Raw genomic sequence first — 25,859 nt, 5'->3', positions numbered from 1 at the left:
GACTGCTCCCCTCCTGCCCTGTGTCTGGTGTGACTGCTCCCCTCCTGACTTTTGCCTTTAATTAGCATCAGCCCCCTACTCCTCTCCCTTGCTGGTTTGTGAGATTCATGTCAGAGCTATTTGATGACCAGTGTAAGTTTCTCTGGACCCTTCAATCTCACTTCTACAATTTCAAACTTCTAGGGGGAGTGTTTTCTTTCTTGGGGTGTCTTGAGCAATAGCAGAGGTGATTATCTGAGTGAGTCATAGCCTTTCTGGGAAGCATGTTAGGGCATACACTGAAGGGCTGACACCCTTGGCCCTCACCTGGTGTGTTGGACACATTCTGTTAGATGGAATGCCAGGCTAGGGAGGCCAGAGGCCTTTGTTCCCTTGAAGAACAACTGTGTATAAGAAATCACAATATAACCTGCTTAATACTTTGCCCTTCATTCCAAATATACAAATAATTTAAAAAATTTACTGTGCACTTTCAAATTACACTTGAGACTTTTGTGTCAAAAGCATTAATTTCTGGCTACATCTGTGATACCAGCACTCAGGAAGCAGAGGCAGGAAGATCACATGCTCAAGGTCAGCCTGGGCTACACAGGGAGTTTGAGGCTAGCCCAGGCTAATTTGAAATCCTATTTAAAAAATTCCCTGGGCTTCTCTCAGCATGAGAAGGGTGAGAAGGCCACGGCCTGGAGAAGTAATTGTGAAGAAGTGTTTTTCAGCAACCCCTGCCCTCCGGCCTCTGCACACGTGAGGCCTGGGCCACCCATGCAGGCAGCACTTAGCCCGGTGAGGAGCAGTGCAGAACTCAGGTCCGAGGCTGTGCGGTGGGGGCCAGCTGGGGGGACATAATCTTAAAACAAGGTGTTCACTGCAAAAGTGTTTGGAGGCTGTTCTTTGTAAATAAATAAATAAATAAATAAATAAATAAATAATTTTAAAAATGTTTTATTTTTCCTGATAAAATACTTAATTGTTTTCAAAGCTCTTGTAGTTTGTAAAGAGGAGAGATAAAAATCTTCCCATAAGACCAGTCTGAGAACATCATGCTGCTTTTCCATTTGTGCAGAATCCTTCCCAGCACTGAGCTCTGAGTGGTGCCAGGGCGAGTGTAGGCGCCCAGACACCAAGCACGGGAGTTTTTATGCAATTGCACACTTGATGACTTTGAGTCTCAGAACTAGCCTGCTTTGAAGGAGCTCATGTCCCTCGAGAGAGAGAGAGTGATGTGTATCTGGTTCCCCCAAGCAGAACTCGCGGGGCTCCTCACTGCTGCTCACAGATACTCCCAATGACACCCGCTCTCCTTGAGCACTGTGCATGGTAAAGTGTGCTTTGGGGGCAGCCCTAGCTTTATGACGCCCATGGAGGGCTCCTGTTGCCTCTGGGAACTGCCCTCTGTCTTCTCCTCATCCACCATAGCCAGGCACAGCAGATAAGGCTGGAGAGGTGATGGCTTAGTGTAGAGTCTGGCTTTAAATTTCTTCCCCATCAACAAGAAAAGACGGGCTCTTGCATCCAGTACAGCAGCACAGCATCCCCCCCCCCCATGCCTCCACTCTCAGGAGTGCTGTGAGCTTCGGTGGAACTAATCTGATCTTAGCTCCGCATATAATAGGTGCTCGTTACCAAGAATGCTAGTTACCAGGTCCTCTCTGCCTCATATATTCTATGGTCGTATGGTTGTCAATAACAGCTAGCAATAATGGAGCACACAGTGCATCCGGGATACCTTTAAACAGTGTGTATCCAGGTCCTCTCCACGGCACTCTATAGCTTCAGTTATTTTAGGATGCTGTACTATCCAGCCACAGAGAAACAATTACTAGAAGGATCAAGCAACTTGTCTTTGTAGAACTAAGAATTCAGAAAACAAGCCAAAATTCTAACTTGAAAGTCAGTCTTTAGGATTGTGTGCTTGTGCCTACTGTACAAAAGAGAATGTGGCTGGCATAGGGGCACACGACTTTAACCCCAGCATTTGGTGGGTAGAGGCAGGAGGGTATCTGTGAGTTCTAGGCCATCCAGGGCTACGTAGTGAGACCCTATCTCAAAAATAATAAAGAATGGAGAATGCAATATTTTCATTTTTTCCCTTGAACTTCTTGTCACTGGCCCCGAATAAACAGATGAGCCCCACACTCATGCTTAGCTATTCAGGAGCCCGCACCCATGCCTCAATTTGTTCCCTGACCTGTTTACTGTCATGTCAGTTGGGATTTTATAAGTCTGGTGCCAAGAGGTTCCATTTCCCTCTGGTTCTATAGCCTGAGAAAATTCTAAAGAAAATAACTAAAATATCAAGTCTGCTCAATTGGAAAATTTCCAGTTTTCCAATTCATGGTTGCTCAATTGTGAAACAACAACAACAACAACAAAAAACCCAAAAACCTCCGAGATCACCCTACCCTTGAGACTGCAAACCTATCACAGTGCAGCAGCACTCACCAGGTCGCCGGGCAGCTCCCTGTACGTCCCCGGGCTCTGGAGCTCCTCCCGCTTACTCTGAGCTCTGCTGTGAGGGTGAGGGTTAAGTACAGCCTCTGAAAGGTGAACCAGCAGGAAGTTCTCAACAAGCCTTGGGAAGATTTTACTTTTGTCCCAAATACAAATGGAAGCTGGTGCCCAGGGGAAGTCCTGGCCTTTCATTCTTCTTGTGGCTTGGCTCAGAATTGCACCTGATGTTCCAGGTAGCTAGTTAGAAAAAAAGAAAAAAGAAAAAAGCAAACAAATTTTGAAAATTCCTGCAAGACTTTGGACCATAGTAACAATGACTCTTATTGAGGACAATGCCAACCTAGCCTTGACCTTCTGCAGTGACTACCACTGAAACAATTCTCTGCTTTCCGCCTAGCCGTATCTGACCAATATATCTTCCCTAGGAAGAATTGCTTTGTACCCAATGAGGAAACAAAAGCCTGGCTTCTCTAACACACCGGTTCCTTCAAGTAGTTTCCTGGAAGATTGGCTCAATGCGTGATGAGCAGTTTCGCTGGCATGGGGGAGGGGCTGAGCATGCTATCTAGCACGTGGCCTCTTCTAAACAAGAAGCTTACACAAACAGTTACCATTTGATCATCAGCGCACTGGTGCTGGCCAGCTAAGGGGCTTGTGTGCACTTTAATTCACAGCACAGATAGTTAGAAGAGAGGGCAGTGTGCTCATGAATTTTATCTTGTTGCATCACCTTTAGAAATGGAAGTATATAGTTTTTAATCTTTGTCACCTTCCCTGAGGTAGCTTCAGCTCCTGGCAGCTCCTGCCACGTATTGGCATTGTAATCTTTCAGACTTTACATTTTGTTCTTCATTGGCAAATTAGGATGGATAGTTCTTTCTCATTCTCCTTTCAAACAAGTTCTCCTTGTTTCTGAGGCTAGCCTAGATCTCACTAGGTAGTCTTGACTACCAGTGGTCCCTGGTCTCAGCCTACCGCCTACCGAAGCCTGGGATTAGAGGAGTGTGCCACCATGTCCAGCTTTGGATGGGTAATTCTTACTTCATATAAAAAGCAGCCAGCACAGTACTGCCTTCAGCGGGGTTCTTCCTCTTTTGCACCTCCGGAGGGGGTGGGTCTTGTTGGTTCCTTATCTGGCAGCTCTTCTAGGCCAGGCATGCAGAAGTGATCAATTTGTTCCCCTGAGGCACAGAACATGCTCTGCCTGTTTTAGGAGAAACCATGTCTTGAAATGTATTTCCTGATCCCACAGGTGCCTAAGAAAGCACTGGAAAATGGAAATGAGGTCTGCTCCTGGCATCACCAACCCTGTGAGCCATCCGGAAACATGCTGTGAGGCAGAGTGAGGGTTTCCTTATTAATCATGGACAACAACATGGGCAAGGCTGTCAGTCAAACACCTTCACAAGTCAGCAGCTTCTTTGAAAGTTCAGACAACTAACTTGCTAATTTCATGACAGACTGTCTGTCATAAAATTCTCTTTAATTTCCTGTCCTTCCTTCACCAAAACAGAGCTCAGCACTGTGTACTGCATGACAATGCCTTGTGTTTATTGGGGATTTTTAATTTGCCTAGAATATCTTTTAATTCCAATACCTTTGTAGGATAGGACTAATACCTCTTAATCTCAAAAAAAGGAAGCTGTAATTTAGAGATGAAATAATTTGCTAAAGGCCATACAGTGAGGGACAGAAAAGAAGGTCAGCTCATATGACCTGGCCAGCATGTGCTCCTTTGGGCCTACAATCTGCGGGATGTACGTTGAGGGTGGTTACTCTGGGCTCTCGGTCTGCTCTACTGCTGACTGGCAAGGGTAACCAGAGAGGTTGCCAGGTCATGGTCCCCATGATCTCATTTCTGTTCTTGTTCAAAGCACTCCAAGGACCCAGTCAGGCCGCAGCATGATTTTCCCCTTGGTTCAAAGCCAAGGGCTTGCAGTGTGCAGGGTGGCCAGCCACACGTGGTATGCTCATTGTCCGTGTGGATAGGACATCGCTGTTGATGCCACCAATAAACAAGCAGTGACATCAGCCACACTGCAGGCCGTCTTTACTGTGTCTCTTTTCTGAAACAAATAATTAAAAGAGGTAAGGTAAGGAAAAGCTTTACGCAGAGAACAGTAATGATGAGGGTGTCCTACAAATAGTGTAAAAATAAAACCAGTGTAAAAATTCATCTCCTGTCTGTCCCATTTGGTGCTGTCTAAGTCACCCTAACTTTGTGAAGACAAAGAACTGAAAGAACTGGTAATATGAAGAACTTTCTTGACTCTGTGAGTCTGGTGGCTGAACAGATGGGCGTTATGGGTAGGATTGTTTCATTTAAAATAATGACTGCACATTTAAAATAACCACAGTGGCCTGTAGTGTATTTGTCAGACATCATGCAGGCCCAGAGTCAGTCTGATCACTTGGTGATATTCTAACACTGGCTCTGTGGCTCTATTGTTTTGGTCATGGTTGTCTGCCATATGGATCAAGGCTTCACAAGACAGCATCCAAGCCCCAGAGAAGGGATGGGAGAGTCCTTTCCACATCAGGGAGAAACAGTTTTCTACAAGGCCTGGGGAAGATTTCCTGTTACGTCTGATTCGACTGGTCATGTCACCTTGAGGTCATTCTCTGAACCAAAAGGAAACGAAGTTTCCTTGGCTTAGACCTACCATGGTTCTTTCTGTCATCTGAGCCGAGTCAGGGCTCAGCCAGGCAGGTGGGGAATGGTACCTACGCATCAGTCGCAGCCTCCTCTCTAGGAAGGACCAGAGAAGCAAAGCCTTCCCCTTGACCTCTGCACTCCGGCCACCGTGCTCTCTTCCATGCTGTTCCCACTCTCTAGCTTACTCCTCCTTAAAGTCCTCCCCCAGGGAACTCCTACTCATCTTCCAGATCTTCCTCAAGGCTCACTTCCCAGAGATCTACCGCTTCTCTCTTCCAGGCAGAGCCAGGGTCTCGGGACATAATCTGACCCTGTAAATTTTGGAGCACATTTCACCACTTATCATTTTTTATGCGTTTGTCTGATCATTTAGTCAAAGACTGCTTCACCCTTCTGCAAGACTCTACACCCACTGAGACAAACAGTGTGTGCTTCAGCTAACCAGTCTCCCCACAGCTAGCTGTAGTACCCTCACACTCCATAATAGTATGCCTGCTGTATGCCAGTTACTGTATTATGGGTACACAGACAACTGAAAAGATGGGTAACTTTGAAGAACTCATCATGGGATGAGGGAGACCAGGAGACCATTAGGTCTAATACTAAAGTGACAGCTTTCATCTGTACTTCCCTTTCCTTCCCCCTTCCATGCCTACCCTTGGGGCTTTGAAATGACCTACTTGTGTGACCCTTAAAAAACTTTTGGCCTCCCTCTTCAACTGCATCTCCCTAGCTTTGCTACTCTTCTTGTTACCTCACTTCAACTTTGTCCTCTCTGAAGTGTCAAGGTTCCTGACCTTCCTCATTCTTTGTCATGTTAGCTATGCTGACTGACCTTTGGTAGCCAGAACTGCTATTTCCACACCCCTGCCAAAGCTGATGAGCTAGGCTGGGCTTCGCACAAGAAAACCACTGAAGGGATGGAGTGGGCAAGCAGCAGGCCCTGGCACTGTCCTTCCACTGGATGGTCTCACATACAGTAGCCTGACATGAAAGGCTTTACTCAAAAGGCAATGGCAGTTAGCCACACCTTGTTGAAGTCCTTTATACTTGCTGTCATCTGGTTCTCATCTGCACTGGTCACTTTTCTGGCCTCATTCATTTACATCAGTATTCACATGTGATCATCATGTTTCAGAACTCTCAGAGGTCCTTCCTCAGAAATGCACTTCTGTCTGTCCCAGTACTAGAAGCACTTAGGTCCTTCAAGATTCATAATGGTAACTGGCAAGGTTCAGATTTGCTGCTATGTTGCAGTCTTCAGTTCGGGGTCAGATATGGAAAATTCACGGGGGCAGGGTAACTCCAATCTGGGCTGGTATTTCCTAGGGAGATGCCGCAAAAGAAAAAAGTGCCAAGGAGCTAAGGATAGTTAAGAAGAGTGTTCAAATGGTGACCCACTGAATCAAAGGGGTACAAAGAGGTAAGATAGAGAGAGATAAATGGGTAAGGGAAATGGGAAGGGGTTCCTTGGTGTGAGAGTCCTGGTAAGGTCAGAAATTGATGGTCCAAGCTCGATGGAAGAGCGGTTGGTTATTGGAAAGAACAAGTTTGAGGGATCTTAAAAGGGCAACATTTGGGGATGTAAATTATGTGCAAGGCCCCAGACTCAACCCCTAGCACTTGCTCCCCTCCCCCAAAGTAGAGCAACTGCAGGAACCAGGCAGCTGAAGTGAGCGATACAGAGATGATTGGCAATGACAAGCCCAAGGGGCTGAGGACTAAGGTGTTTCATCCTCTATGTGGGTGTCCAGAAGAAGGAACAAAACCCTTTTGAAGTTTCCTAAAAGAGGTTTTGTTTGTTTGTTCCATAATAGGGTTGTGAACTGGGCCTTGAGTGTGGCTTATACAGGTTTTAGACACAGAAAAAAAAAAAAAGAAAAAAAGAAAAAAAAAAAACACAACCAAGGCAACAATTTCCTCCCTCTTAGACACCAAACACATACACAAACATACATGCAAACAAACATACACAGGTATGCATGTTCATTTTTATATTGGATTCACTTGTAAAAGCAAAGACACAGATGCCAAAGAGGACTCTTAGATCCACTGCGTGCTGAAGTCACGTTTCTCTTTATTTTAAGATAACATTTGGGTCCACGTTGGTGGTAGAAGATGGAGATAGGTGATAAAGGGTGAACCAAAGATTTTAGACTTGGGAGACAGCTATAGTAGTAATGCTAGGAGGGAGGCTAAGAAGTAGGAAGGGAGCTAGAAGGTAGGAAGGATGCTAGGAGGCTAGGAGGGTTACTAGAAGGGAGGAGGGAGGATAGGAGGGAGGCTAAGATGGATGCTAGAAGGGAGGAGGGAGGATAGGAGGGAGGCTAGAAGGGATGCTAGGATATAGGGGGAAGGCTAGGAGGAAGGAAAGAGGTTAGGAGGGAGGTTAGGAGGGAGGCTAGGATTCTTCCTTCTTTGACTCCCTTTCTTTCCCTTGTCCTTAATCTTTATATTGTCATTGTGGTTGGCCCTGAGCTATGGGGTCTTGGTGGACAGTGAGAGGGGGCAGTTAATAGTACAGAAGACAGAGAAATAGAGGAAGAAGAAGCCCTCAGGAGCAGTGGTCCTCACATAGGAACTTACTTTCCACTGCCTGTTATATTGTCCAGGATATAAAATGACATCTCGCCACTGTGAGTCAGTGATGGGGCTTTCCTACTGCTCAAGGTATGAGTTTATTTATTTATTTATTTCCAGCTTCAAACATAATAAGTGATCGTCTTTCATTTCCTGGAACCATAGACGAGACAGCAGGCTGCATATAAATTTATATGAACCATAAATTTGAGGAATCAGAAAAAGGCCCATGAAATTGGATTATACTACCACTGCTACTGTGCTTCTGTTCTTCCACCCGTTTGTATTGGGAAATGTGTTTTATCTTGTCAGTGTTTTAATCTTTTCCAAGCACTGTTCTAGCCTGCTTTCTGATGCTGCGACAAACACCATGACTTCTTTTTCAGTTCCTGCTTGAGTTTCTGTCTCCACTTCCCGCAATGACGGATTGTGACCTGTAGGCCGAAATAGGCCCTTCCTTTCACAAGTAGCGTTCATCAGGATTTGGGACTTTCTTGCTTCTCACCCAGGCCTGGTGGGAGCTGCCACGGTGTTGCTCTTAGTGCTTGCTTTGCCTCCCTCCTTCACCCGCTGCTGCTCACACTAGATCTCCCCAGAGAAGCCTTGTCCAGCCCCCCACCTCATTGTTCATGGGGTCCATATCTTATCCATCTTGCTACTCAGTACTTCCTGGTACTCAGTACTTCCTGATACTGTATTAACTATCAGTGTTCTTGACCAAAATACAGGCTCTTCAACGACCAAGACTTTTCTTTACTGCTATGTTCCCAGTAACAGAAGACTACTTTGTACATGGTTGAATAAATAGTTGATTAAACACAAACACGCGCACATGCGTGTGCGCACACACACACATAGGTTATATGTTACTACACATATGGTCATTTGTTTCAAGTGTCATGGATAGTTAAGGACAAACAGTGAATCCTCATGGAGCTGTGGCTTGCTGAGAACACACTGGGTAAATTTTTATGTAACCACCCACATCTTCCATCTTCATTCCTTAAAGAGAACTTGGTCTTCAGCCCCCACAAGCCTTGTCAAGCTAGAAAAGAAATTAGGAGCTCACTGATTTAGTTGAAAGTAAACCCTCCAATGCAGTAATTTTCAGTCACAAATTGGGCTTTTGTAGCCTCAAATGAGAGTGAACTTTGTTCCCATTGGGTGTGTGGCTGTAGGGACATGGCTGATGAACTATAGCATTTCTTACCTTGTATTTTTAATCTAATCCACTACTTGCAGCTCATAACCAAGTCTGTTTTTTAATGTGGCCATGTGGCTCTGCCCTTGTTTTCATTAGTTACTTTCCTCATGGCGCTGACTGAATACCTGACAAAAGCATTTCCAGGTTTATCTTGGCTCACAGTTGAGGGGTGCAGTCTACCACTGGAGGAAGGCATGGGGCAGGAGAGTGCAGCAGCTGGCCCCATCGTGTCCAGTCAGCAAGCAGAGGCAGATGAATGTAGGTGCTTAGCCAGCAAGCTCTCTCATTAGGGTCCTGGCTGTGGAATGGTGCCACTCACTCTACGGAGCGATTGCGAACCTCAGTGAACCAAGTCTAGAAAATCTCTTCTGGGGACTTCCAGGGGATGATCAGGTCAAGGAAGGCTGTGAACGGTCTCTGTGCAGCCAAGGACACATGGACTCTGTGCTCATGGGCATGACGAACCAGAGGTGCAAGAGTAGCGGGTTCCCTTCAGAAGGGCATAGAAATGAGGAAGGCTACTGCAGACTCTTGTGAAGATCCCAGAAATCCAGACCAGCCTGTGGGAACTGTCCAAAAGAGATGATGGAGGCTGAACCAGAGAGGAGACGCTAGAGAACACATTTGAAAGCGTGGGTGATCAGAAAGGAATGGAAGAAACAGCAGAAGTGGAGACTGACTGACGGAATCCTCTTTGCGGTCACAGCAGGACCTTGGGCAGGGCACTCAGTAAAGGACCACCCTTCCTGAGCCTGAACCTGCAGGAGTGAAGGCTGCCTTGGAAGAGGGAGAGGAGGAGGATGAAGAAGACCTGGAGATCACGCAGTCCCTGCTGACCACACTCTGAAACTAGGACCACCCAGTTGGGGTCTCAGCTCTCTTAGTCGCCCCTAAGTGTGTGCACAGCCTTGGAGCAGTCACCATTTCCTGTATCTCCTGCGCTACGCCTCTGCTTTGAAGCGTGGCATTTTGGAGAGGGTTCTATGTTAGTATATCTTCATTGTCTGCAGAGAGTTAAGGATTGTTTTTATGAGGTAGTATAATCAAAGGCATTATTTTAAAGAGCATAAGTAGCAGAAGTGTCTTCGGTGGGGGAGGGCAAAGAAACCCATTTTCTCATGAAGCAGTTCTGAGAAGAGAATGTTGAGGACTCCAGACTGGAGTGTTTGTGTAAAATACTATATAAGTGGACATCAATAAAATGCCTTAGCTTTTAACAATATAATTACATCATTTCCCCTTCCCTTTCCTCCTCATAACCTTTCCCACACACTTTCCTCCACTCTTGCTCTGTATCTGACCCCTTCTTTTTAATTGTGTTTACAGTCCATGTAAGGTTACTTCTGTGTATATGATTCCAGTGCTGACCAGTTTGTATTGGAGAACACATTTTTTTCTCTCCTGCTCTTAGCATTCCTTAGTTGTCTGTAGCTCTTTGCCTAGGGTTGGGCCTCACAAGATTTTCCCCTTCCATGTTAGCTTGTTGATTGGTTTCGTTCCTGTGTAGCCGGCTTCGTTGTTGACCCTTCGTGGGTAGAGATTCCCTGACATTTCTAGGAGACAAGGCCTCAGCAGACATCCTGCTCCTCTGGCTCTTAAACTCTCCCCTCCCGCTCCTCCATATTCCCTCCATCTTAGGTGCAGGAGTTGTAATTTCTAAAATTTAAATACCAAAAGCTGATTGAAGAGATTCACTTTTACAAATTTCCTCTGCCCCTTTCTTCTTCTATTCCCTCTTCTCCAGACTCTCTGGAGGGTGAGATCCACCCTTCTCCCCTGGCGTCCGTCTCCTCTGCGGAGACTGAACACAGATTCCCAAGTCCTGCCGCAAGCTCAGCTCAGATGAAGCGTGGGGTCCCTGATGAACAGCCATCACATCTAGGCCCTCCCCTTATGGTCTAGAAAAGCCTCATGAGGCATTTTCATCCATCTCCTTAGCTCCACAAGGATTTGCCTTTCACTCAATGAGTCAGAATTTTCACAAAAACACCCACCAGCGGAAATGAGTCCTTACTGGTTGTATACTCTTGTGGAGTTTGCAAAGCTTTATTTCTGCAAGTTATTTCCCTGGCTCCTCCCAACAATCCTGAGAGATAATGTTAGAGCAATGTTCTGCAGTGTTAGCTCCAGAGCTGACAGATTCAGCTAAACCGAGAGGACCAAGTCAAGTCCTCCCACCGCCAAGTCATCAGTCCCAGGAACTAGGCCATAGGTCACCAATTTCAGGAACCAGACCATAAAATTCCCTACCCAAGGAATAGCCCGAAGGTAACCACAAAAATGGGAAGGTATCTTATCTCAGGGTAGGGCATCTGTGCTAGACAGCCTTATCTTCAGGAATGTAGACCACCTACCACCTGGATGCAAGCCAGTCAGGAGTTGACCCTTGTAACTTCCCTGGCACCCATCAGTTTGGGTTGGTTTGAACCAGTTTAGAGAGTCCCTAACCCCTAATCAAGCCCTAGCTAGCTCTAGCCAATCATCAGTACACTCACAGCCTTGCTTTTGACTGCACCAACCACAGTAGGATGACCTAACTGTCCCTGAAATCCCCTAGTTTCCTGTAAAAAGGCCTGCGTGCCTTTGTCCAGGGTCTCCACTCTGCCTGCATGGTGGCCCCAGCATGCTGGACTTCTGCAGAATAAACACCTTTTGTTGCTTGCATGCTACTTGAGGCTGGGGTCATTCTTTCAGTGTCTTCTGGACCTTATCAGAACAAACCAGTAGCAATAGCAACTAAAAAATCCCCCAAACAGAATAAAACAAAACAACAAATCACACCAAACTAGGAGGAGCATGGAATGTTCCATACAATATTTGGTGTGTACTCAGACTAACATAAAATTTTATCTGAAATTCAAATTTATTTGGTGTTGACCTGATTGACAGAGAGAGCTTCTCCAAAGACAATGAAGTTGATTTGGAAATGAATCTTGCAATGAGATTATACATCCACAGGAAATCAAGGATGTGTTAGGGAAGTAATGGGAGATATAACGAAATGCTGAGAGCTACAGAAGCACTGTGAGAGAAGTCTTCATGGCTGGAGAGCCAAAAGCAAGGGGCGTCCATCCAAGGTTGGACAGGAGTGGCTAGGGTGGAGGTTAAGATTGTGAGTCCTTTGTGCAAAGTTGTGGTTCTGTGTGATCTTCCTGTGATAATGGATTTCAGGAACACACACACGAGACCTCCAGACATGTGCACTGCATTTTGTTGTTTTAACAGGCCTCCAATCTGACTTTGACAAAAGCAACACCATATTGATTATGACAATTTTTCCCCTAAGCATCTTGAATTTTATTTGGAAACTCTATAGGTGACCTCTTCTGCTCAGGTAAGTGGCAAAAGACCTTCTCTTGCCTCCATAACCTTCCTTTCCGGGGCATGGACTATCACTATCCTTAGAAAGCACCTCTTCTGTATATCAAAACCCATTTGTACCCCTTTCTCCCATCCCCTTCCCAAGACCCTTCCTGTAAGATACACTGTCATAAACGCTCTGCATAAAAACGTTTACTGAATGCTCTGTGTTCTATGCATTGTGCCATGTGCTTTGTCTCATTATTTCACTGACTCTTTCCAAGACCCGTGTACAGAAACAGTGCATAGAACAATTTTTATTCTACAATGGGAAAACAGGTTTGGAATGGTTCCAAGTCCTCTGGGTTATCTAATATGGGAACAGTGGAGTTGGGATTTGAAGGTGAGGTTGTCTGACACCACAGCCTTAGCTTGTACACTAGGAGAATGAGGTGAGGACACCAATAGCCTGATGACTTTACTAGTCTGGTGTAGTTAATGCCTTGCTTGCTTGGCTTCCTTTAGCTCCCAGGCTCTGGATCAACCACTGGGTAGATCTTTCCAGTCCACATGGGTGGCGTGGGAGATTAAAAGTGTTGTCAAAATAGCAATCCTTAAGATGGACGCATATCCTTGGAAACCTTATTTTTAATCAAGAAAAAGAAAAACTGTCACCACAAAGCTTTTGAAGAAAGACACTGCAGTCATGGCCAGCACGCTAAATTCTAAATTAACCCAGGCTCAGTGTTCTTTAACCACATTTGCTGAAGCTGAGGGGCAAATAATGTAGAGTTGATTCTGGGTAGCAGGTCATTGCTGGGTAGCAAGCTGTTTTCTGTATCTTTTTCAGGATAAGCTGCTCTTTGTGCTTTAGTGGTCTGTAAATATTTGTGTAATTCATTCATGCTCAAGGAGAAAGCTGGCTCCTCATAGCAAGCAAAATTATAACTAGCAACCCCAAAGCAAAAGAATTAGTGGCCTTCATCTTGGTACTTAAAAACTGTCAGTACTGAGTGCAGCTGGGGAGCAGGGCAACTGCAGGAGCTGATTTCCCAAGCGTCTCGGCACAGGTTCTAGACCCGCAGAAAAAAGTACTTGAGAATGGTTTGTCCCCTACTCTATTTAACATTAATCTAATTATGAAAGCCATTGAAGAAAGAAGAAATTCCTTAAAAAAATATCAGTAGTGGGGCTGAAGAGATGGCTCTTGCTAATAGTTTCTGGCACCCATGTGGGGTAGCTTTTAACTGCCTATAACTCCAGCTTCAGGGGGCTCTGACACCACCTTCTGGCCTCCTCAGGACATACACTCAAGTGCACACATTCCCCTGCCACACACACATCATTTAAAAAGTTAAATGTCAGTACACACCATGGAGATGAATGGCCCCTCTTGTCTGGCAGTAACTGCCAAAGGGGTTTATTGCGGGAGAGAGAGAGGAGGTGTTTCTGAGCTAATCTGTTGAATGTTGCTGGTTTGTGTCTGTCTTATGCTTCACTACTTTCCACAGTAAGTTGACTTGAGCTTAAAATTCCTAGACAGACTCTCAAAATTCCTGGGCAGGGGCACCTGAGCCCTAAGCATGCTAATCCCCAGTCGGTCTGGGAAGAGGATGCTGGGTTGGCTATTTTTCTAATCGCTGTAACAACATACCTGGGGAGCAACCGAAGGGAAGGTTGGTTTGGCTCAGTCTCACTATTAATCCACATGGCAGAAGCGGCGGAGTGAAGCCCACAGCTGCAGGAACACACAGCAGGCCCTGTCATCCTGGCAGCTCAGAAAGCACACAGCCGGAACCAGCATCTTACCTTAAAGGTCAGCTCCTAACATCCTCCTGCTGCTAGCTAGACTTCATGTCCCAAAGGTTCCTTCACCTTCGGAAACAGCACCACTAGCTGGAGACCAGGTGTTCAAATACAAGAGTCTGTGGGGCATTTCACATCCACACCACAACCAACAGACGGAGAGCCAGGTCTTCAGACAACAGCGCACCACTGATGTTTCCACGGCCTTTCCTAGCTGCTTAACTTGGGCCTTGTTGAGACTAGTACAGATATTCGAGGGAGCCTTTTAGTGTCTGCTTTTAGGAAGCCTGCTGGCCTCAGAGTGCAGCATCAGAAACTCCAGTAGTGGTGGTTAAACTCAGGTTCCTGGTTGTCGGGCCAGACCTTCTGAACTGTCGAGGGAGTGGGGCAAGCTAAAAAAAGACACCCCAAAGCTCAGGAATCACTAAAGGAGTCATCTTCTGCCACACACACTTCCTCCGCCTCAGTCCCTCCACTTTGCGGGAGGCTAGAATGGAAAGCATTTCTTCTGCCAACCTGTCTGAGTCCATAGGCAGAGGGGCAGCTCCCCTTTGTATTTAGAGTCAGGTACGCACAGCTCTCACAGCTAGTTTGCTGGGGTTATTTGCTCATCTTTTCCGAGATGAGCATCAACTTGCTCACATTTGAAAGCACCCAACATAACATGACATTTGGCAGTGAGTTGGGCTCATTCAATGCCCACTCCTTCAGTCAGTCCCACTGTGGGAAGACTTCAGCTTGACAACTGATCAAACTGGAGATGGGAAGACACGGTCAAATTAAAGACTCGGCAGCAGAAGACTCAAGTGGAGGGCCTATTCCGGATCCTCACAGCTTCATGGGCACCTCCACCACCTTCGCCACCTCCAGCATCTTCAGAGTCACCATCCACCTCTGACGTCTACACTTACTGGGCTCTGTGGAGGTGACTCACTAAACTCACATCATTTCCTTTCGCCTTCATTATTACCTTCTTGTATGGATGATGAAACAGAAGGATTACACGAGTGTCATGTGGTCAAATGGCACAGCTGGAATCAGATCACATTCAGAGTCTCATTTTTAAGCATTTCAATGCTTCTATGCTAAACAAAATGCTTTGCTGACTGAGGAATATCTTACACAACTGAAGCTAAAACTAGAATGTAGATAGACCAAACCCATCCTGTCACTAACACTTTCTTCTCCTGCCCCTCTACAAACCTCATGCTCAGGTCAGATCATCAAAGAGGTCCCCAGTCTTGCGCATTTGAGGCTGTAACCCTTACAGATTTATACTCCACTGACATCCTTTGGCTTTAAATGCTTGGAACGAATTTGCTGAAAACTGTGGTGGCATAAATATTTACAAAGCCATATAAACTAGAACTCTCACCAAAGGCAGCTTATCGTATTTGACCGTTGTGTTTTAGATGTTGATCACATATTGTAGGGGTTCTTCATGCATGGACCTACAAGCTAACGAAGTTTCCCTGCTCCACACCAGCGGTGAGGTGTTGGCTGGGACTTTCCAAATGTGTCTTTCATGTGTTTGTGTTCATGAATCCAAAAGAATGACTTAATATCTGATCCAAAACAAACCTCTGAGGCTTATCAAGAAAGCAATCTACAGCCCGAGGGCACACCAGAAAGGAGAGGCTGCAACAGCTCTTGCCTCCGGTGGAAGCAATGCAACCGTTTTCTACTCATGGAGGCATCTCAAAGCCTGCATCTTTCTACTCATGGAGGCATCTCAAAGCCTGCAGTTCCCACATGCAGACACTGAGCACACAGCGATCCTACTGTAACAGTCGGCAGTGCTTGTGTAGAGTGGAGCTAGGTGTAGGAAATGAGAAGCTTATGATAGACAGGCCATGGTGGGGTCAGGGCTATGGCTTGAGTGTGACCTCAAAAGCTCAGATATTGTCTAATCTCCAAATTCATAGCTAATTGTGTTTAGAGGCGGGGCGTTAGCTGCTTTTCTAGTTGCTCTGGTAACATACCCAACAAGCAACTTACGACAGAATGTAGAGTCACTGGGAAAGAAGTCTCCACGTGGGGTTATCTTGATGATACTGTCTCCTGGATATCTGTGTGTGTGTGTGTGTGTGTGTGTGTGTGTGTGTGTGTGATTATCTTCTTTACCTTACTTGAGGCAGGATGACTTTCCCACTGTGGGTAGAATTTTCAAACTGTGTAAGAGTAGGGGGGAAAACACCCAAACAGCCGAGAGCTGGCATGCAGGAATTCACTGCTTTCTGCTATTGGCTGAGGCTATGAGGCAAATAGTTGCTTCAAGTTCCTGTAACCGTGACTTTCACACGATGGTGGTCTCTCTCCTGAAATTATGAGCTAGATGAACCTTTCTTCCTTAAGTTGCTTTACTCAGGCTATTCTGTCATAGCAACAGGCAATGAAACAAAAGGATTTATTTCAGCTCACAACTTGAGGCTACACAGTCTATGGTGGCAGGGAAAGGCATGGGGACAGGGACCTGAGATGGCATGTTACCTCACACCAGCAGTCTGAAAGCCAAGAGATCAACACTGATGCTCAGCCAAGCCTTCTCTGTTCCTTTAAGTCCTCCAGCCAGTGAGATAATTCCCAGTCCAGTTAGGCTGACAGTGAAGGCCAGCCACCTCAGGAGGCAGCACTGAGCTCAGTGCAGGGAAACAACTATATAAAGACATGCTCCAGCTGGGCATGGTGGCACAAGCCTGTAATCCCAGCACTCAGGGAGACAGAAGCAGGTGGATCTCTGTAGCCTGGTCTACAGTGAGTCCAGGACAGCTAAGGCTACACAGAGAAACCGTCTTGAAAAAAAAAAAAAAAAGACAAAAATCAACCAACAAACCAACCAACCAAAACCATGTGATCCTTCAGACTGTGGAACACATGGTAAAACCAGACTGTCGCTGAGGAAGTTTGAGGTGACCTGGGAAGTATTCCTGAGATGCTGGGACACTGCTCTTTGCCCTCCTGGCCCATTTCAGGCAGTCCTTGCCACTTTCGCATTTGCATATCCAACTAAAGATTAAACACATCTGATAAGAAATTGCATTTGTACCAAACAGATGGTTTTTCTCATCGTCTCCCTAAACAATAGAGTAGCATGACATTTACAGAGCACTCACACTGTACCCGATGTTCTAAGCAATCTAGAGATGATTTAGAATATGCAGAAGGGGATGGGGAGGTGGTGCAGCAGGTAGAGCACCTGGTCCACAGGCATGCTTAGGCTTCAGATTCCCAGCACCCAGCAAATTCTGGGTGGGTGACGGCCTGCCTGTGACGCCTGCCTGGAAGGCTGGCCAGCTCGTCCACTGGATGACACCCTGAGCTCCAGGTTCGGCCGAGAAACCTTGCTTCTGTGAGAGGGGAAGATACTGACATGTCTCGGGCCTGCACGTGCACTTTAGCACACATGAACAAGTGCACAGACATAGATGCACACACGTGCACGTCAAATATGAATATGGAAAAGCAAGAATACATAGGAGGATATGCACAGGCTTACATGTACACACAACGTCATTTAGTGGAATGCGAGCATCCACGAGTCTTGGGATCCTGGAACTAGCATCTCCCGGGGGTATCTGTTAGTGTGGTAACAAGGATGAACCGCTGCTGTAAACTGGCGGCCAGCACAGCTGCCCACCTAGCTCACTGTTTTTGGGGAAAAGTCCGAAAAGATGAAAAGTTGTGCACCCAGGATGCCAACAGGTGATCCTTGGTCATTGGAGAACCTCACAACGAAATACGGCAGGGGACGATTTGCAGGATGAGACCAAGGGTCAGTCAGAGCCCATGACCTTTCAGGAGATGCCATGTCCTTTCTCACAGAGAGGACTTCACCCGCTCAAGATCTGAAGCAACACATGCAGAACAAATCTCACCGCTGTATCTTGAAATCTGTTCTAAGCAATTCACAAACATAATGGGCTTATGATGGCTTACAGAAATGTGTCCAGGAATAAAGCTGAGGACAATCTGTGAATACATAAATAGCCAGCTGCTCAAATAGGCTGGTGGCACCCCGAGGAACAGGCAGGAATCCAGATCCACGCATGTGAAGCCCACGGACACCACACAGAACATTGCCACCCTCATCTGATGCCCATGCTGACTGACGGCGCCCCTGGAGCCCCTTCCTCAGGGGCGCACTCAGCACTCACTCAGCTTGGCCTCCACCACCACTTAGCAGCTTGCATCTGCAGGTCAGGATAGAAAAGGACAGGAGCCAGCAGGTAGAGATGCCTGCTATACAAGCCTTGCAACCAGTGTGATCCCTGGAGCCCAAATAAAGGTGGAGGGAAGACCTGACGCCATAGAGCGACCTCTGAGCACACATGCACAGCACGGCGTGGGCACAACTCCCACACTAACAGGTAAGTAAGGGGTAACCACAGAGACATGAATGAACACGAGCCCCATGTGAAATAGGATTTCTGATCTTGATGAGCACATTGTTTCTGCAAGTACCCAAGAATGAAGATGCTTCCCTAACAGGCTTCAAGGAACGTAAGTACAGGCTGTGTGTCCCTGAGCTAAATCCTTAGAACTGTTTCAGATGTCAGAATTTTAGTTTGGGATTTATATAGCTTTTATTGGTTGGGCATTGTTAATCCAAAATATCTCAAATCCGAGACTTTCTGAGTACATTAAACCATTTCAGAACAGCTCTACCAACTGGGAACCGGGTGTTTAAATACAAGAATCTCTGGGGTCATCTTACATTTAAATCACAACACTTAGAGAACTACATTTACCTTAGCTGTTTCTGGGACTCAAGTGACATTGCCGACTACAACGAGAAGGGAAGCCTGGCTAACGATGGACAGGAAGGACACTGAAGATCCAGGCAGTAGCCAGTCACATGTCTCTTATATGCACATGGAGAATGGCACCCGGAAAAGAAAACAGCACCCAGAGATCCAATCAGATGCAGAAAATAGACGCAGCAGAGTGCACAAGAGAAGCAGGCCTGGTAGCTGCGGCGCTTAATGAAACACGGGGCTTCAGGAGTGTCTCCCTTTGTGAGAGCTTTGGCCTCATTCTCACTGTTTTTAGCCTTTGATGTAGCACATTTATGAACACAACTACAGATGTATACTGTTATTTTAGAAATGAGATTGTACTTTAATACTTTGTACAAAGAGAGTTTCATTTCATTAAAAATATAATAAACCAACAACACCTAACCTTGGGATTGTTTCTTGCCTTTCGGTAAAACTTACAAAGCAAACAGCTGGGCCCATGCGGCTGTCACCGTCAGGCCCAAGGTACCCATTTCTATACCAGGACCTTCAAAGGCCCGCCCGCTTCACTCACCACAGCCTACGGATTCTGGTGGCTGGAGGGTGCCGGGATGGTGGAGTCATGCTCTCTACTTAAACTGTGATCATCTGCTGTATTTCTGACAGCAGAGACCGGGGGCAAGTCCACTTAACTGATGTTAGACAACCTTCCTTGTGAGAAGACTACTTTTGCAACACTCTTTTTCCCAGGTTAACAGAAGGCTGCCCACTTTAACTGCTTTACAGGCTGATTAACACTTTTATAAAATGTTCTGACTTCTAAGCGACTGCGTACTTACTGTCCTCTAGCTTCAGAATAAGATTATGTTTGTACATCACAGGAGATCAAGTCAGCATGGCCAGTTCTTACCCTTTACCCTGGTTTCTAATTTCTTGCTGCCCTGAATAACTTCAAGAAGAAAGCGGACTGGACTAGTCGGGAGTTTCTGAACCACATTTTAATGAATAAATAGAAACATCTGTCAAGTACTGATTAGGTAGGAAAAACAGGAATGTATAACGAACTCCAGGAAAAAACAACACCTTGAAAAGAAAGAGCCAAGGCCTTTGCCCTAAGCTTCATCTGTAGAACCAGAGGTATCAAAAAGTTACTCAGAGGAAAAAAAAAAACTTGGAATATTTGAAAGAATTTCAGATGTATGTGAATACAAAAACATTATTTAGCACACAAAGTTGAAACAGATAATTCTTCAGCACCTGTGTGGATGATCTGACAAATCAATGAATAAATGAATGAATAAACTGCTCAAAACCGGAGGACATGGTTATCTAAATTCACATTTTGGGCCAGGTTTAACCTCCCCTCCCCGCTGCTGCCATCCACTGCTCTGCTCTGCATCACAGCTGGCTTTCCGGCACCACTGGTGGAGGTAATGGGGACAGGACTGGGGAGATCTGGGGTGAGGTGCTCTTGGTATCTAACTCAGCCCTCCCTTGGTTTCCATCTCAGACAGTGGCTTCGTCTTGGGCCTGGCTCCAATTACCACAACCCTTCATGGCACTGACTCCTAGGAGGCAGCCTTCCCTCAGTTCTAACTGATGAGGAGGGAACCGACCTCCTCAGTCACATGAGGTAACAGGTTGTACTGCCTGGCTCGCTCTTAATTACCTGCTGAAGTGGGTTCCCAGTACGGACGCTTCTGCACCAAAATAAATGCCTAGAATGCCTTGTTTTCCGGATTGGGTCCTACCCACTCGACTATCAACCATCTTCTTTTCTTACCTGCCCGGGAAGGCCAGAGTAAGTGTCTGTCCTAAGCCAATGAAAGCAACCACTCACACTACACAACAGCCACCTTTTTCAATGGAGGCCAATGATTGTCTTAGCTGCTTCTGTTGTCAAGAACTGGAATTCTCTTTGCCCAGCCCAACTAAGACTTTGACTTTCCATTAATGCCACCACCATGGCTTCTCCAGAGGTCATTTTTGTAGCACGCACTCAATGTGATGACAATGTAAAAGAAAGAGGAAATTAACCTTAAAGCAAAAGTGTGAAGTCATCCGATGAACAAAATTAAAAAAAAATCTGGAAACCCAGAATATCAGACATCATCAGAAAACTTCTTCCCCACTGAATCAATATGCTTCCCTGAAATTAAACCTCCTTAACATTTCTGGATATTTTGAGAGCATCAAAACAATAGAAGTAAAATAACAACTGGACTCGTCAGTGAGAGACTGCAGGTTCTCGGCTGGAAGGGACGGTCAACGCCCAAAGTAGAGCTCCTTGGTGAGCATGGAGACCACACACGGGATCTGCTTCTTCTCGTTGAAGCGCGGGTCTTCTGACTGAGACTCGAAGTGTCTGGCCACCCTGTCATTCACCCTGGTCAGGATCTGCATGATCTCCAGGTCTTTGCCATGCTCGTCCAGGATGGAGCAGAGGGCTTGCACGAACCAGGAGCCTTTTCCTGGGTTTCTCCATGAGTAATAGCCTTCAGCCAGAGAGAGAGACAGATAGAGAGAGACACACACACAGAGATCCATTAGCCAACCCTGATGGCTGTGCCGCCCGCTGGGAATAACGGACCCTCAGCCCGGAGGGACATGGCTATTTGGAAAACACCTCCCTCTCGCCCGCATCAAAATCACTAATGAGAAAATGCTGTGTTGAGAGCACATATTTCAACTGTGAAGCACAAATGAAGATGCTCATGGTCTGGGTGTTCCAGCATGGAAACCCAGCAATAGACAATGTCACTGAAGACCAGTGATGGCAGATATTGCCAGAGGATCTGCTGCACCTAGGAGCCCGAGACACCTAACAGAGAGTGTGGTCTGGGGAGAGTCTCCTAGGAAAGGTGGAGGGTACCTCAGAGCTTTGCAAGAGCTCACCACCCTTTGGGGTGAGGCTATGTTCTAGTCCAGGCCCAGGGAATAGTTAGAAGAGCCTGCAGTGTTTTCCAAGGTTTGTGTTCACTGTCACGAGACACAGAAGGAGGGGAGGGGCCTGTGGAGAAGTAGAGGCAAGCGATGTTGTCTGCTTTAGGGGCAGAGACGGCAGAGGCTCCTGCTCCAGGAGGGCAGACACTGTCGGGCAAGAGCAGTGGTTCTCATGGACCATACAAGGTCTTTTGAATAGAAAGCTGATTTGTGAGTTTTTCTGGTTCCTGACCTAAATGTCTTAAGAGGGCAAGAATGCCTCAGCAGACCCAGGTGCTGAGGAAGGAACCAGCATGAGAAGCAGGACCCTGGGGATCCAGGCGCTCACAGCAGCAGCTAGCTTTAGTTGTGATGAGGCAGAGGCCCGCTAGACACTCACCCCCACCTGTGCCTCCCTCCTTCTGTGACTTCCTGCTGGCTTTGACTCTAAGGGAGTCTAAAATTGCTTCTTGCAAGCAGGAAGGCCAGTGAAAAAGTCGGAAGATCAAGCTCCCCACAGCACTTCAGCATGGCTGATTGAGAACTCATATCTGCATGTCCGCATGGTTACCTGGGAACCCTAAAGGACAGAGGTCATAGGGCACAAGCCTAGGGACCGTCTTGGCCAGCCTCACCAGGTCACCGTGTTCAGTGAGGTCTACATATCACCACAATGCCATGTGGAGTTTCATTCTCTATCTTGGGACAGACATTCTGGTGAAAGGATTGCCTGTTTGTGACTTGTGAAAGTGGCCACTGTGTTGTCTAAGGTCTTAGTCTAAGCAGCAAAGCTAAAGAACTGTGGCCTCTTCGCCCAGGGAGAGGGAGGAGCGCAGGCCTCGCAGTTCCGTGACAGACAGAGCAGCACAGAGCTGCATGCAGTGCACAGGAGCTGCACGGCCACTTCATCCTGCCAGTGGTCCAGACCCAGTCGGATGAGAACCGGACCAGTATCACTTACTTATGTCACAGTGGTCCAATCAGCAGTGGCTGCCACTAAGAATCCTTAGCATTCTTGTCCGTAGTGTGCAAGCACACTGGCAGCCACAATGAACACATTTGTAGATGGGCGTCACTCAACACAGTGGCCTGGCGAGGATGCCCGGACGGCCATCTCCCTGGGTTTGTGCTTGTTGGCCCCTAACCTCTAGGGCCTCCAAGGTAACCATTTGAAGATGCGATCCTGTGACTGTCAACCTGAAAAGGCTTCCTTGTTTTTTTTTTTTTTTTTTTTAATCAGGGCAAAGTTTGGGCTGCTTGGCAGCACACACAGCCCATGATAACAAGCTCCTCTGTACCCAGCTGGGGCCTGACCTTCCCACATGCTGTCACATGTTGAGTGATAGGCTGAACTGTGTCCTGCCCCATCCTCAAGTTCACATGTTGAGGTCCCAGCCTCCGGTGTGAGAGCCTTCACGGAATTCAGTTAGCAAGGTCAGAAGGTGGGTCCCTTAACCTAGTGTCCTTGTGAGAAATATGCCAGAGCACTTCCTCTGTTTTTCCTGTGCCTGCTCTGCCACATGAGGATAAAGGAAGAAGGCAGCCACTGAAAAAGTGGGAAGAGAGCCCTCTTCTGAGACCAGCTGGCTGAGAACGGATGTCTCTTGAGCTAAGATAACTGACACACCTGTGATCCACTCAGTCTTGTCCAGCACGCGCACCGGGCCACTTGACCTAGTCCAGACTGATGACTGCATTCAAGAGTCAGCTATGGCAATACGTTTTGAAGAAAGCCTTGCTCAGTGGCCCCTGTAGAGGACTTGCCTTCCTCCCTGAGATCCTCCAGGCCTTACTCAGAGCAGCTACAACTCCACACTGGGTTTATTCACACTGACGTCTGCCAATTTTTGCACTGCCAACCTCCCAAGAGCAGGAAGACCAACTTGCTTTCTACCTCACACACACTGCTTAAAAGTGTGACTTCAGCTCCCTCACAGAACCCGTGTGTGGATCCTGCCAGAGCTGTTTTATTTCCTCAGATACATCGACTCATTTACAGTAACTAGCAACTCTGCACCGAGTCTTTGCAAAAGTCCTACAGCTGTGGGAAGTCTGACTCAGTGAGGGTCAATGCCCAACGAAGAAAAGGCTTGTAGCAAGCAGACCTGGGCAAACACAGGGCTTGGTAGATAACAAGAAGCCACCCATTCCTGGCATTGTGTGGTAGCTGCCATGTCACAGCGTGAAAGATCATGATCTAAGACGCGAAGCAGAGTGTGGGCATGGAAATCTGACCTTGGACACATTTCTGAAGTTCATCCAAGTTCAATTAATTTTTCAACTGCAAAAGCAACAATGACTTTCTCCACTACCTACATGACTATTATAAGGATGATGGGAGAGATGGTTTATAATTATCTAAAACGACATAATCCTTAGGGTTATATGTATAATTAAAGTCTTGCAATTATTATTAATCCCACTAAAACAAAGGGAGAATTGCACTTTCTTAGGCAGAGAAATTAATTCTGTGGCAGGCAGAATTATGGTCCTGAAGATGGATACACCAATCTCTGGAATATGTGACTATGTTACCCTACATGACAAAAAGGACTTTTCAGATGCCATTAGAATTATAGACTCAAGAAGGGGAAATGGTCCTGGACTGCCCAGTCTCAGAGAAGGGAAGAAGGATACGGGTGAAAATAAAGTGTGTTTGTGGGGACGACAGAGAAGAGACTGAGAGATTGAGCAAAAGGTTTTCGGTGGGGGAAGGGCCAGAAGCCAGAGGATACAGGAAGTTCTGACATGAGAGGAGCTTCCAGCAGCGAGGCGGCCCACTCATCCATACCGGGATTTGGACCTCAAGAACACCAACACCATGTTCATGTGACTTGAGTTATTTTGTCTGCAGGACAGGCTGGGCATCTGTTATCCTAAATGCCTGGCCGTGAGTGCTTCAGACTTCAGAACATTTGTACAGGTTTTACTGGTGGAGCAATGTTTTTCTTCTTCTTTCTTTCTGTGCGTGTGCTGTATGTGCGTGTGAATGTGCCTACGCACACCTGGCTGCAGGCACTTGTGTCAGTGTCAGGTGTTAGTGTTTGAGACAGAGTCTGTTAGTGAATTTGGAGCTTGCCAATTCACGGCAGGGCTGTGAGGCTCTAGGATTCTTCTTAATCTGTCACCTTGTGCTGGGGTTACAGGCATGCATTCTACGTTTGGCTTTTAGACAGATGCTGGGTATTCAGGTTTGGGTACTCATGCTGAGCTGTGCAGCTTACCCCCTGAGCCAGGTCCCCTTGGTCAGACATTTCCAACAAGGAAATATGACATCGAAAATCCCCCAGAAGCCAAATTTTTGAGTGGGATACTAACACTGAAACGTTTTGAGTTAGAGGTGCTAATTCTAGAAACAGGAGACTAACACAGGCTTCATGCCTGCATGTTGATGGAGGAACGTGGGTTGGTGAGGTCAACAGACAGTAGATAGGGTACCTGGAACTGTGGAGTAAGCAAAGAGGAAGTCAGCTTCCACTGGGATCTTGTAGCGGGGATTAGCATCCGTGTCATTGATAGGCCCTGAGTCAGCCTGGATCCCGTCATCTAGCTCCGTCCCTCGGCATGCCTAAAACATATCAAAGTAGAGATCACATGACCAGACAACAGCCTGCTTGTCCTGCCCCCTGCTGTGCCCCAAGAGCCCTGCCTGGCACACCAGGAGCCCAGCAGCCAGCTGACAAACAGATAAGCGCCTGAGCTGGGCCAAATTACAAAGCGAAGCCTTACAGAGATAGAGCGAGTGCCCGTGCCAGCCATTTCTGGGCAGAAGCCCCAACCCCAATTTGCATGCCCCACAGAAACAGCATGTTGATTTGTACAGATAACACCACCCCCAGCACTCTGCAATCTTTTCCCACACATGACCCCACTGCCTTCCAAAAGCACCTGAATAAAGAAGAGTTTGGGCTTCTCTAGCAGGGTTTTGCATCGATCTCCCCTAAAATGAGCCGTCAGATCCTTTATCGGCGTCACACCATCTTTCCCGTAAATCAGATTCTCTTCTCCGTGGCTCAGCAGGACACAGGCGAAGCAGGCGGCATTGCTGTGGTCCTCCTCGGAGGCTGCAGGGAAGCAATCAACGCTGAGTGCTCGGGGTGGGCTTCAGAAACGGCTGACCATGTGTGGCCAGGGGAGAACATGCTGTGGAAGGGGAAAGCATGCTGTGGGGAGGGGAGAGCATGCTGTGGGGAGGGGAGAGCAT

General features: G+C 46.9%; 2 protein-coding genes and 1 pseudogene across 2 annotated transcripts in view; 1 reads left to right on the top strand and 2 right to left on the bottom strand.

Annotated features, from left to right (window-relative positions):
* Plekhs1 (pleckstrin homology domain containing S1) overlaps positions 1-2,479 on the bottom strand; it is a 28,772-nt gene extending 26,293 nt beyond the window's left edge. Inside the window, exon 1 of the mRNA XM_055591650.1 lies at positions 2,443-2,479. The gene's annotated coding sequence lies outside the window, so the exon portion shown is untranslated. The remainder of the gene's footprint in view (positions 1-2,442) is intronic.
* A 6,797-nt stretch (positions 2,480-9,276) lies between these two features.
* On the top strand, positions 9,277-9,738 carry LOC129693283 (charged multivesicular body protein 3-like; annotated as a pseudogene).
* A 9,975-nt stretch (positions 9,739-19,713) lies between these two features.
* Positions 19,714-25,859, bottom strand: part of Casp7 (caspase 7) — a 44,259-nt gene continuing 38,113 nt past the window's right edge. Inside the window, exons 5-7 of the mRNA XM_055591715.1 lie at positions 25,544-25,719; positions 25,094-25,223; positions 19,714-21,228 (exon numbers count right to left, since the gene is read on the bottom strand). Of these exons, the coding sequence (XP_055447690.1) occupies positions 20,999-21,228; positions 25,094-25,223; positions 25,544-25,719 (536 nt within the window). The 3' untranslated portion in view covers positions 19,714-20,998. The remainder of the gene's footprint in view (positions 21,229-25,093; positions 25,224-25,543; positions 25,720-25,859) is intronic.

The sequence above is a fragment of the Psammomys obesus genome, unplaced genomic scaffold, assembly GCF_907164565.1.
Source record: "Psammomys obesus unplaced genomic scaffold, mPsaObe1.curated_primary_1811, whole genome shotgun sequence".
Classification (NCBI taxonomy): Eukaryota; Metazoa; Chordata; class Mammalia; order Rodentia; family Muridae; genus Psammomys; species Psammomys obesus.
The sequence above is the reverse complement of the archived record's forward strand: the minus strand, read 5'-3'. Positions and strand labels throughout refer to the sequence as shown.